This window comes from Gopherus flavomarginatus, chromosome 3 (assembly GCF_025201925.1).
Source record: "Gopherus flavomarginatus isolate rGopFla2 chromosome 3, rGopFla2.mat.asm, whole genome shotgun sequence".
NCBI lineage: Eukaryota > Metazoa > Chordata > Testudines > Testudinidae > Gopherus > Gopherus flavomarginatus.
Genome location: NC_066619.1, coordinates 201,855,422 through 201,869,112, shown reverse-complemented (window position 1 = coordinate 201,869,112; position 13,691 = coordinate 201,855,422). Strand labels below are relative to the sequence as shown.

The following is a 13,691-nucleotide window of genomic DNA, read 5'->3' as shown; positions in this document are numbered from 1 at the left end:
ATCTCTTTGTAGTATTGTCTAGGTTTGTATTGCTTGGTCTTGCAACTTTAATAAGTTGTAAAATTTCATAATGCCGTAATTCTACCTGTGAAGCATGTGTTATTTGGAAACAATTAACCTTTTTGTTCTTTCTATTGTCTGTGTCTTTAGGAAAATCAGTAAACTAATCACAAAAATGTAGCTTTTTAAATATTAACATATTTATGAAAGGATTACTGATTCTCAATTTGTCTGCACATTTTGTTGGTATTTTTAGATTCTCCACACACACATTAAAGAAATAACTCCAAAATTATGATTATGTACCCTTTCTGTGGCTAGGGATGAGATAGCCTATAGAAACAGCTTTCTAAGAAGAATTGGTCCCAGGGAGCAAGTTTCACATGTTGATGACTCTGGCTAAGAAGCAACCCCATCTCCTGCCTGCTACTATCTGAGGTGGGCATATGCTCCTCCCTTCTGCATTCAAAGGTGTGGGGTATGTTTCAGTTCCTTTTACAGGTAGAGCTAGGCCTGTGCTAGTCGTTGCTCTGCTAGTCTTGTCAAGTCTATAAATGGAGCAGGAAGAGTGCTAATTGACTCATGGGCCATGGATTCTGATTTTTGCCATGACAGGTAACTCTTACGGTGATCCCTCCTGAAATAGTCTGTAATTCATAAGAACTTAGCTACTGAGTAGCTCTTGCAAGGAAAAAGTTTGAAATCTCTAGCTGTTAATTATATCTGTTACATTAAAATGTCACATGCAGTTACAAGAAATATTGTCATTTGTTCTATAATCTCTGCTATTTTCTGTTAATCTTTTTGTGGTCCCCATACTGCTTTTCTCTATGGTTTCCAGAGATAGCGCTTGAAAGTTGAATGACAAGTGACTGAGGATGTGTCTACACTAGAAACTTAAGTCAACCAATATTAGGTAGACTTACAGCTCCTGCAGTAATTACTGTGAAGCTGCGTGTCGACGCTACCCTCCTTTAGTTGGTGGTGGTCTTCCTCACCAGGAATGCTTCCACCGACCTATGAGGGGCTGAGTAGGCAGTTGAGAGCCTGGTCTCTCAGCTCCACTGCCAGCTCCCTACTCCTCCACAGGCTCCTGGGGGACTTGCCCCTCCCCTCTCCAGCCATGTAATTGACAAGATAGCCAATATTCCTGGCCGGGGGCAGAGAGCAGAGCGGGGAGGAAGCTGCTGGGGGTCCAGGAGCAGGGTCCAGCTGCCCAGTTCTCTAGGGGAGTGGGGTGAGGGGGGCAGCAGGGCTCTAGCTGCATAACTTTCTTGTCAGTTTCACGGCTCCTGCCTAACAAGACAGCTAACAGCCGATGTAAGTAAGGGAATGTCTACAGAGATGATATGTCACCCCAGTTATGCCGATGTAAGTCCCAGGGATGTAAATGTTGTTTTAAAAGTTAACTGTTTAAATGATTAAAATTATGTTGTTTAAACGGTTAACTGATTAAGGGGAGAAGGGCTGGGGTTCCAGGGGCTGGCATATGGCGGGGGCTTGGAGCCGGATCTGGCAGGGCCGTCCAGCAGCCGTGGGTTAATGGGTTAAGATCAGTTAACCCAGTGGTTCTCAAACTTTTGTACTGATGACCCCTTTCACATAGCAAGCATCTGAGTGAGAGCCCTCCCCCCTTATAAATTAAAAACACTTTTAAATATATTTATATATTTAACATCATTATAAATACTGGAGGTAAAGTGGAGTTTGGGGTGGAGGATGACACTCACGTAATAACCTCATGACCCCCTGAGGGGTTCTGACCCCCAGTTTGAGAACCTCTAGGTTAACTGATAAGCCTTATAAAAGCCAGACCTGCTGCTGACTGTTTCTGGGGCGCAGTGCAGTGTCAGAACAGGTAGGGACTACTAGTTTTTATTGGCCAGCCACCAAGGCCCCTCGGTGCTGAGTAAGGCAACTCAGTGCCTTGCGTTTGGCGACCCAGTACTAGGTCGCGACCTGAACTTTGAAAACCACTGAACTAGACAAGATATTGCAGTTTTTACTTCCATGCAGTTAGTTGAGGTTAACTTTATATCCCCCTCCTGGGGTTTACTTTGACTAGCTACATCGAGATAAAAGCTACAGTGCCTCGTCTGTACCCATTTACATCAAGATAGCTAACGTATTGTAAAACCACACCTTTTTTTTTGCTGTGATGACAAAGCCTGAATCTCAAATGCATGTATTCTGTTTTTCTCTGATCGTCACTGCCAAGACTCACTCAATGGTTTCTTGTGAAAATTGATTCACTCAAGACAGGCATGTGTGGTTCTTCCTCTAGCTTATCTGTTAGTCTGTTTGTGGGGAGACTGCCAGCACTTCCTCCAGAAGGCAAAATGCTAATATCTCTTAAACTTTTGTTAATAAATCATCTCTTGAATCAGAATCTCACAGATCATCACTGTCTCTAATCTCCAGTTTTTAAGGGAATATTATTGAAAAGGTGGCAATAATTAGAATCTTCCATTACATTGATTCCCTGAGCCTATGTGAAGCCCTATTGAAACCTAAAAATAGAGGTATCCTCACCACCTAGGTTGCTATGGCAGAGTAGTCTGATATAAAAGTAGTCTTAAATTACTAATTTATCTTAATTTAATTACCTGAAACAGTGTCTTGTAATGAATACAAACAGTATTGTGTGTGTCAATTGTACTTTTTTAAAAGCATTTCAAGTGAGATTATTTAAACCTATCAATTATACAGATATATGGTAATAACATTCATAAACGTAAATCATGAAAATGAGTCTGAGGAGATTTTCAGTATGCTTAAGAAGTACACATTGATACATGGCTTATCTAACAAATACATTTGGGAGCTCTGCCCCACTTAAAAATGCCATTTGTTCCTTATGTTGTTCTTGGCTATGTGGCAGGTGCTGTTGGCTGATGTGATCATTAGCCCAAATATCTCTCGACTGGAGTGATACAGCTGTATTTATCAGTGAATGTTGCTCTCAGAGTGTGGATTTAAAACTGCTTTGCTTTTTCTGACCTGGCTTAAATTGACATTACTTGTTATGAAACTCAATACAAATGGTCAGTCGAAGTGTGAAGAAAGTAAAACTTTTGCTGGTGAGTTTGCATTATATGAAAAAACAACAATCACTAACATTTCATTCAGTGTTAGCTTTATGTTTTTAGTAGTTGTAATTGTTTTACAGATCCTTATATTGAATGAAACCAATAATCAATGTGATTAAGTTAACTCTTTGCTTCTTATATGGAAGTGGTAACATATACTTGCAAAACTGTTGCATTTGGAATTGTCTTGCAGGGGGGTTGGTGGTTCCTGAAGGCCAAAGCTATGTTGAATGGGTACATCAGGACTATATTTTATCCGGTGGCATATTTGTTACTGTTGTCAGTTTCAGTAAAGTAATAGTAAAAAAATCTATCTCTTTGTGAACATTTATTTTCCAGTTTATATGAATATATGTTGTCATGTGACAAATGGTAAGTAAGTAGTAATATTCATATTTCTTTAAACCTGACTATGCATAGTACAACTTACCTTTTGGTATACATTTTCTATCAGTTTTCAGTTCTGTGCCATGCAATCTTCATATTTGGAATCAAAACTATTCCAGGTAAATCAGAGGAATACCTGGATAACAAGTAGCTAATGTGTATCACAGAGGAAAGAAACATTTTGGCTCTTTATTTAATATCATAGTTATTTCTCTTTGGTGATATATGGTATCTGAGCTGTACCTAGGGTGACCAGATGTTAAGGGGAAAATATTAGGACCGCCAGGGGGTGGAGTAGGGTGGGTGTTTTACACTCACCCATCCGGGAGTTCGGTGGCAATTTGGCAGAGAGCCCTTCAGTCGTGGACGGTCTTCAGCAGTATTTTGGCGGCTGGTAATAAACCTTGCTGCCAAAGACAGAAGCACCTGCCGCCAAAATACCACCAAAGACCTTCCGCGACTGAAGGACTCTCTGCCAAATTGCCGCTGAAGACCAGGAAACAAAATATCGGGACAAATTGCATCACGATGGTACTCTGGTCCGGACGTGGGACAAACTCCTCAAAATCGGGACAGTCCTGATTTTAGTGGGATGTCTGGTCACCCTAGGTGTACCTGAAGTTACTTATATCAGCGGCTATTAATGATCAATAAAGCCAGAATAGTTTGTGATGTCACTTACATTCTGTATAGATTTATTCTGTTGCTGTGAATTTTTTTGTTTTGTACTAAAAACCCATGTGAACATTTAACCACTGAGTCAATTGGGCAAGTTTAGCTTACTTCCCCCCTCACCTCCACCTCAACCCGTACATCAAAATACAGAGAGTGTGGGAAATATTAAACTTTACCCCTCACAAATCTTGTAACTACTCTGTGTGAATTAAAGCCTCTTGTTTGTTGGATAAATATACGCTTAATACAGTTGTTTATATCTTTTCTCGAATTGTGTGGATAATTTAAACAATTGACAAATTGCAGTTTTCCTGATCACTTGTGAAAATTTTAATTTTAGCATTGTAACATTTTTGTACTTCATCCTAACCTGGTAATGTAAATAAATTAGTATATGGATTACTAAATAGTAACATTTGGTTTATATATGACTTTATATAAAAACCTGTGTGTGTGTGTAAGTATATTTTTTAAATACACTGTTAGTTCTTTTTAAATTGGCTAGCTCACACATGAGTCCCACTAGTTCTCCAGCCCAGGAAGGGCAATAGCTATACATTCCATGAATCTGCTGGTGGAAAGCACAGAACATACTTCTATCAGGCATTGATGCTGTTCTTACTCCCAGTTCTCATGGTTAGATGGAAATGGTTGTAATTAAACCTACCCTTCCTTGTCTCCACTTTCTTCCTTCTCTGCTCCCCCAGCTTCTTCTTTAAGTTTCTTCAGTTGGTCACTGGAAGAGCTTGTGACAGCATGAAGTTACAGTGATATGATTACTGATGGAATTCAGAGATCTGCCACCCATGTTGAATATTTCCAAACCTGACTGTATAGCAGTTCCTTTTCTCTGTGTAAGATGTCACTTGTCTTTACTTAACTCATATATTTGGTCTTGGCTTATCAAAAGCTGTGACTTTCTCAGCCAAACTTCATTACCTGGCCATGTCTTACATAAAACTAAACAAGCAAGTTCTGAATTATAGGGTTGTTCAGTTTTTGGAATCAGTGGCTGCTATTCTCATCTGTGACATGGAAATATCATTTTGTTAACACTTACTAAATTTTATCATGCCCTCTCAGTCCATGGTCTCTTTCTGCCAAAATGGACAGTGCTACAAATACTTGATGATATAGATATAGACGCACCATAGATTATCAGCAGTACTGAAACCCATAATTGTCAACACAAAGCCACTGCCACTTGAAGTAAAGTAGTAATACTGTTAGCTGTGAGAAAGTAACAGTGTCTTATTCTTTTTTCCTATATAGTCCAGCCTTTGGAAGGAGACTTAATCACACTAACATTTTGAACTGGACTGAGACGACCAGTTCACTTCACTTAGACTGACCTGAATATGGTTAACTATTTACTCAGAGGCGACATATGCTGAATACCCTCTTACTAATTTCATGAGCTATCTAATTGTCCCTCAGTCAAATATAATTTAAAAAAAAATATAGTACTTTACCTTCATTAAAAAGTCTGAGTAAAGTGTAACCCTGAAGATGAAAGGAATAACTATAAAGTGATACAGCTAATTAATGTAATGGTAGCTGTCTCAGGTGTTCGATTTTTGGGTCTGAAACTCATTGTTCCAGTCGAGAGTGATTCTTCTTCTTCTCTTCAAGTCTGGACTTTATCAGAAATTAGGCTGTTCTGAAAGACTGGTCTGGGGCTTTCACCCTGCTACATCATTTTTGACCACAGGCAGCAGTACTTGTCCAAAAGTATGGAGGCCAAACTTCTTTTTAAAGAGCTGCTGTTACTATTACACAAATCAGCCATCAAGTACACTCAGGACTCTTGTGCTCTGGGGAGCCTGAACTATCATCCATAATCTGTCAAAGTTTATAAGGAGTAAGGAGGAGAAATGTAGAAGCAACTCCTAGTAACACGTCTCGTTTGATTCCTTGAAGTGTTACCAATTAACTCAAAAGTAGATTTTAGTCTTAAGAGGTAACCATTGTTGTACTTCATAGGAATGAATGACGCTTGAACAAATGAAAGAAAGCAAGTTTATATGAAAATATAAACAAGGGGAAGGTAGTAAAAGCCTGGGACAGCCCAGAATGTCAGCCCTTTCTTGGGCTACCTGCTTTTTTCTGTAACCCAGACATTCTTTACTTTGCATATTTTGAGCTATTATTAATAGCCTCACACCCCTTTGCAGTATGCTATTAACCAGCTGAGAAGGATTATGTAGCTTAATTTGTCACTCTCATGTGAATGCCAGTGTAACAATTGGTTATATTACATTTGTTAGGTTTTATATGTATTTTATAGTTGTAATAAGAAAAATGTAGTGGTCTTGTATTTAAGGTCTCTAGCAACAAAATGAATTATTTTCTTTATACATGTTAATAAACTGGAAATTTAATGCTAGTTACATGTTCAGACTTCCATTTTGGCATTGGTTAAACTCCAGAAATGGATGGAACTGTGCAAGTGAGGGCCTTCCTGTATTGTCTTATTTTATATAAGAAATATTTCTTTAGTCTGAATGAAAGGTGGTGGGATAGAAAGTTATACCACCAAAGAGTTACTGAACAGTACATATTGAGACTGACATTAACTAGTTATTTTCATCCTTTTAAGGCATTTTTAGGGTTGCATTTTATAGTGAGAAGAGTGGGGGAAATCGTAGTTTTATACTGAATGCTGTTTTTTTTTGTACCTAATTCTACATTTGTAAGTTCAACTTTCATGATGAAGAGATTGCACTAGGGTACTTGTATTAAGTGAATTGAAAAATACTATTTCTTTTGTTTTTTACAGTGAAAATACTTGTAATAAAAAATAAATATAAAGTGAGCACTGTACACTTTGTATTCTGTGTTGTAATTGAAACCAATATATTTGATAATGTAGAAAACATCCACAAATATTTACATTAATGGTATTCTATTATTGTTTAACAGTGCGATTAATCACGATTAATTTTTTTAATCACTTGACAGCCCTACTTTTTAGTAGCCCTTCCTAATGAACATTGATATGCCCTATTAAAGATTTTCAGTATTGTCTTGGGACTCTTTAATGCATACATAGGTAGTTTCTCACTGAAAATCATATAAATTGTTTAAACGTTAAAGTAGCATAATGATCATAATTTTTAATTTTTGGTGTGTAAAGTTAATATTACAGGATATTAATTCTTCTTTTCCTGTTAAGTTCACATTTCCCTCCCCCAAATATTAGGGATTTGAGCTTTTAACCCATTGTTATAATGTTTTGAATGACCTGTCTACCTGTTCTAGCTTGTTTTAGTTTTCTTTTACGGTGCAATCACAGCATAAATAAGTAATCAGCAATTGAATTCTTGGATAACAACTGTAGGAGTTCTTTTTAACAGCTGGTGGAACCCTGAACAGACCAGAGAGTTAAACTTAATCATCAGACAAATCATGTTATAGCCAATAAAGATTGGCCAGACATTTCTAGAATATTTGTAAAATGTATGATGATGCAGTTGGGTTTATGTTACATATCTGAAATACTTCATCAAATATTTAATGAAGGAATGAAGGCAAGTGCTTTAAAATAGTTTATAAAAACAAGAAAGGGAAATAAAGTAAAACTAGAAGATCTGTGGATTTAAAATAATTAAATTCTTTCATAGAGTCCTTTCCCAGTTACAAATGATATAATATATTCATCTAGTGATGGCAAAATTCAAGAAGAATGTAAGAATAAAATAGAATGAACTTTAAAATTGTCTATTAGTTAACCACGAAGTGGAAGGAATAACTACCATAATTTGTATTTTCCTTGACTTAATAAGGAAAAAATGAACATTATCGAACATTCATTCATTTACTTTTGACAAACTGAGTATTGGTTACTAGGAAATGGAAACGTTTATTTTTGTTTGAACATATGCTCAGTTTTCCTTCCCTCCAGCTTTGTGTGTGTGTGTGTGTGTGTGTGTGTGTGTGTGTGTGTGGAACATAGTAGCATACACAAAAGATCTCCTTGCTTCCCATCAAAGATTTAATAGTAGTGGTCTCATAATAATGATTAAAGGTGAAATGTGCAGAATTTAAATCTAAAAATTCAGGGTTTTCAGTATGTATCTGGTCATTATTCTGTTTTCTTATAGTTTTCCTTAAGTGTTGGGAGAGAGACTTACTTTCTTTTGACTGCTGATATGATCATTCCATTACTTATCCTTGGCCTACACACAGGTTTTGTACAGTATAATATGCCAGTTGTGGGTGAGTGTTAACCATTCCTCTAGTCTGGAAGCAGTTTACCTATTTCCCTGCCTATACGGAAACAGGCTATACTGGTATAAAGCACCTTCATGCCAACATAACTGTGGGAGTGGTACCACATTAGCTATATCAAGTAAAAACATTACAGCTTTCTAGTGTACGGAAGCCTTACTGGTAGCTTGGCTGATGAAAAGCTGGTTTCCACTCAGGAATTGTTCTCAGCAAAGTCAAAAGACTGGTTCTTGCACATCTGTAGGGACATGAATGAGTGATGGACAAGGAATAAGACTTCTGTATAATGTCCAGTCAGACAAATCTAAGGCTTTCCAGAATTCTCTTATAGCTCACTAAGTATACAACAAAATAGCTCCAAATTGCAAATGGGAAGGGGGGAAAGGGGAGGTGGTGTATGTGTGTGTTTAAAAAAAAAAAAAATTGGTGAGGTTGTATTTTACAATGTTGCAATGCTCTATTTTATCCATTTGAGGGCAAATGTTCACCAATGATAAGAACTCTGGGAAAAGCATGGTTTTGTTTTGTTTTCGTTTTTCAACTTTCCTGTATCTGTAAATGATTAATTTAGCTCTTTATGAGGGAAAAATCACTACATCAGTACATACTTCACTTTTTTGTTTTTCTTTATTTTCTCAGTAATTATTAAAGTTAACGTTTCAGAACCGGGTAGCTAAAGTTACTTACCTCTAACAGAGGATTCTGTAAAATTTCAAGCTGCTTGTTAATACAAGTAAGCCAAAATCCATTATTCTCAGAAATACTCACTGTCCTGTTTTTAATAGATTCTTCTTGGTCAGTTAGGATGAAAGAGTAAGCCCATTTAATAATACTTACTCAGTCAAAGGAAATACATTTTTTTCTATAGAGCCCTATTAGTGATCCACTTTCTATTTCTTCAATCGATAGGTAGTTCAAAGTTCTATCACTTATTATGTATCTGTATTTCAAAGTAGATTCTCTTCAGTGCTGTGTCCAGGAACTTTGTGGTTTTACAGGGTCTAACCAAAACAGGATAGCATTTGATGACAAACTGAGACCAAAACTTTCAAACACAAGTGCGTGAAGTTAGGCACCAGAATCAATGTTTATGTACATAAATAGAAGTCACCTGATTTTCAAAGAAGTTCCTTTTATATATATATATATATATATATATAATATACACACACCCACACACACACACCCACACAGCTTAGGGCTTGTCTAAACTTGAAAATTAATTAAGGTAAGGTTTGAACTTAAAGTGCAGTAGCTATTCCAAATAATTCTATATGTGGACACTTTTTTTTTTTTTCTGGAACAAGTTATTTATCTTAATCCACTCTGAAAGTGATGATACCAGCCTCCATTGCGCACTTGTTTGAAAACTTAACAAGTGCCTTTTTGCTTTTTCCCATGTTGCCCCACAGTCTTGGGTGGGACTCCCTATGAACATCAGCAAAGCTACTGTATTATGCCTCCTCAAAACTCTTTTGCTTTGAGACCTACAAAGAAATTGATAAGGCTGCTGGTGTTCAGAGACCACAGCCTATCATGCTGACCAGTATTATCTCATTGTTTCCTTGTACTCCTGTCTGTTTGTATCCATTTGTTTTCTCTTGTCTCAGCCTTGTCAACTCTACACAGTTTTGTCAGCAAAAGGCAGCTTTTACAAAGCTACTTTTGGCAGCAAAACTCTGCTGTTTTGCCGACAAAATAAAACCACCTCAACAAGAGACATAAAGCTTTTTGCGGCAAAGTTAAAACGACAGTGTCAGTGTAGATGCTGCTGTTTGTTTTACTGACATAACTGGCCTCTCCCAGTATCCCACAATGCCCGCTGTGACCGCTCTGCTTACTGCTTTGGACTCGGCTGCTCTGCAGGCATGCACCCCACAGGAAGACCATGGAAGGAGGGATTGAGAAACCTGCATCATGTGACACTGCCCCATGATGCATTGCAAACCCTTCCCAAAGCACCCTGTAGCCCGTTGCAGTGAGATAGCTACCCACAGTGCACTGCTCTCTGTGTTGATGCACGAGTTGCAACTGTGGATGTGCTCTGCTGACAAGGAGCATAGCGTGGACATGCAGCAGTGATTTAATTACAGCGCTTTAATTAAAGCGGCATAACTTTTTTTGGCAAAACTGTAGTGTAAACAAGGCCTTATACTGAGATTGTAGGCTCATTGGGGCTGTGTAGTACAGCACATAGAACAATAGGGTCTTGGTCTATGACTAGGACTCCTATGGGCTATGGTAAAATACTACTAATACAACTAAGGTCTTCTGAAAATGTCATGTACAGGTAAAACATTTATTGCTTTTACATTTATGCAGTTTTTTTTTTAAAGATTGAGCTGGAAGAGTATCAGGCGTGAAGGGTTAAAGTATTACCAGAGCTCTTCTTTCATTTTTACGTTGTTAAACATTGGAGGGTTGTGTATATAAGTGAGTGCATGAAGGGACTCGTAAGATTTCTTAAGGATCATTGCACCAGGCACTGCATTTCACACAATACTAGGTTTGACTGTATTGTGATTGGTTTTTATCAACAGTGTCCTATGACATGTTCACAGAATTAAGATAATGGTCGCAATTTTGCTCAGAAATGTTTTTTAAATTCAAGTAAAATTAAAAAAAAAGTTTTAGTACAACAGATTGTCACAGAGTAGAAATTACCATGTAAACATGGTAAATCATAGCAAAAGCTTTTTTGACTAAATTTATCTTTCACTATTGAATGTTTTTATAATTTGAGTAAACTGATTACAAAAATCTGGAACATAATGGTCTGCATTGCCAGTTCTCGTGAAGAACTAGGTGATTTTGGCTGAGGCTACAGTCAGTCTTTCAATAGCATGAGAAGCTGCAGCCTTCCTGCAAGTTTCAGCCCTTTCTGAGGGGAAACCCCCTCTGACAGGTTGGCTTCCCCGCTTGCTAGTCTCCTGGGGAAGAGCAGCCATTCAGGGCTGCTGCAGGAAGCAGGCAGAACTCTTCCCCCTCTCTGCTCATGAGCTGGCATTATTTTGACAGGATGAGAAGAGAGAGCAGAAAGAGACCAGCAGCTCAGGGTGGCTCTGGGTCTCCCACCCTCCCTCCATCCATGAAAAATGAATCTGCTCTTGCCTTTTCTCTCTCTCCAAAAGCACACCTGGGAAAGGAGAAAAGAGGACCCCACTGCATCTGGCTTGGTTGGGGAGGAGAAGAGGTGAAGTTCAGGGGGCAGAAGTGATGTGGGCACTGAGGAGGGGTGGATGACGTTAAGGTGAGCAGAATTGACGTGGGAGCTAAAGGACAGTCTGATGTGGCAGAATTGATATGGGGACTATGAAACAGAATGAATTGCTGGGCTGTGACAGATGTGAAGGGAAGGGGGACACAGAATTATTAGAAATTTGGGGGCTAGGAAGAGCCTGGAAAATGCCACACCTTCAGGCAGCCAGCAAGAGCTTCAGCTGTGGTGGCCAAAATCATCTTAATAAACTGGCAACACAAATTGTCTCTTGCTCATACACAAACTCCCTCTGCTCACTTTTGGGCTAATATATTTTTTGAGTTTGATTTGTGATTTTTTTTTTTAAATTTTTAGGATTGGTAATACAGGGTTTCCGTGTAGATTATAGATTAGAAATAGCAACGTTGTGAGATAAGCTTTTTCTTTATTTGGTCAACAATCTTCATTTAAACATTGAAAGTCTATAAGAATAATTGTTTTCTTAAAGACCTGAAGGCTTTTGTGATGGGATCCCTGGGGTGCAGCCTGGGACTGTGGGAACGCTGTGCCCCCTGAACTCTCTGCAGCCTGAGCTGTCTCTCACAATACCTTGCTAGTTACCAGCAGCAAACCCCTCCAGGTGCTGTTATCACTCAGCACCAGGGCTGGCTCCAGGCACCAGCAGAGGAAGCATGTGCCTGGGGTGGCACATGCTAAGGGGCTGCATTCCATCCATTCTTGAGGTGGCACAGTCCAGTGGTTTATATATATATATATATATATATATATATATATATATATATATATATATATATATATATATATATATATATATATATATATATATATCACACCCAGCTAGATTTCACCCAGAGCCACTCATGGAATCACTCAGAGAAAGGCACCAGAGCCAAGTCCCTTCCAGTGCTGTACCTCAGGAATATACCATCTTGAACTGGTCAAAATGAGCAGTGCAAATTTATTGATTCACTGCTCTATCAATGGAACGTGGATATACACTAGCCTTTGCAAACCCGAGCAGATTACCAAACACTTCAGGCAAACTCAGTGGTAAAGATAAATAATTAAACAAATTTATTGAGTAGGAAAGATAGATTATAAATGATAGGCAAAAAGTGAGTTAGTTATCAAAATAAAATAAAATATTAGAATGAAGTCTAAAGTCTCATCCCCATTAGACTGGACAACCTCTAGGTTAAGCAGTTTTTCTCACCTCACTGGATATTACAGTTAATAGTACATAGATTTCACCCATGAAACCTGGGCCAGTCTCTTCTGTTGGAGTCTAAAGTCTGCTCAGTGACCTTGTTGTTGCAGCATAGGTGGGGGCAGGAGGAAAGCCAACCATGGACCCCCTGTGTTCTGTTTTATATCCTCAGTCCCATGTGCTTGGAGGACACAAGTCCAGGCATGTCTGGTGGGCATTGTTTGAGTCCCCAGGCATAGTTGAGCAATTCCCCTGGTGTGGCCTCATGCAGATGAGTCAGTGAATTGTAACTCCCTTGTTGGACAATGACTGTTGATGGTTGTTTGACACCACGCCCAGGTGTTGGTTACTTTTCCTTTCTCTTGTCTCTGGGGAGCTATCATCTGGCTGATTCCCCAATTTACAGCATGTTTTAATGACAACCATACAACAGTCTTATAATTTCATATGCACTAAAGATATACATATTTAGATAGAAGAATGACTTTCAGCTGATTATAACGTTTTCCCACATGGAATGCTTTATATGCAATATCACAATTATATACAGATAAAGAATATGGGGGCTACAAGATGCTACCCCAAAGTATAGTATGTCATAGCTTGATACTGTGGTAACACCTGAAGTGATTCAAAACTGAATTTGCCATTTTCCTCTCAAAGGACAAGTCTTCAATTTTTCTGTAAAGTCCTTGTGTAAGTGGGTTTGGCTGTTAAAACTAAAAGCAGATGTGGTTTTTCTTTCTTTTTTTTTTTTTTTTTTTTTTTTTTTTTTTTTTTTTTTTACCCTTATGCACTCCTTTCAGAAGATGGTGTCTTACTGATATTGCATGAGAAGTCCCCCAAGCTGTTTGATTGGCAAGAGCAGTCTGCCTTCACATTA

The 13,691-nt window shown here is 38.3% G+C and overlaps 1 protein-coding gene across 6 annotated transcripts in view; it reads left to right on the top strand.

Moving 5' to 3' along the window:
• FBXW7 (F-box and WD repeat domain containing 7) overlaps positions 1-13,691 on the top strand; it is a 312,721-nt gene that overhangs the window by 171,725 nt on the left and 127,305 nt on the right. Inside the window, exon 5 of one of the 6 annotated variants that reach the window (XM_050946421.1) lies at positions 13,615-13,669. The exons of the other annotated variants lie outside the window; for them this stretch is intronic. Coding sequence (XP_050802378.1) covers positions 13,615-13,632 — 18 coding nt within the window. The 3' untranslated portion in view covers positions 13,633-13,669. Of the gene's footprint in view, positions 1-13,614; positions 13,670-13,691 lie in introns of those variants that run through there. 6 annotated transcript variants of the gene reach the window in all.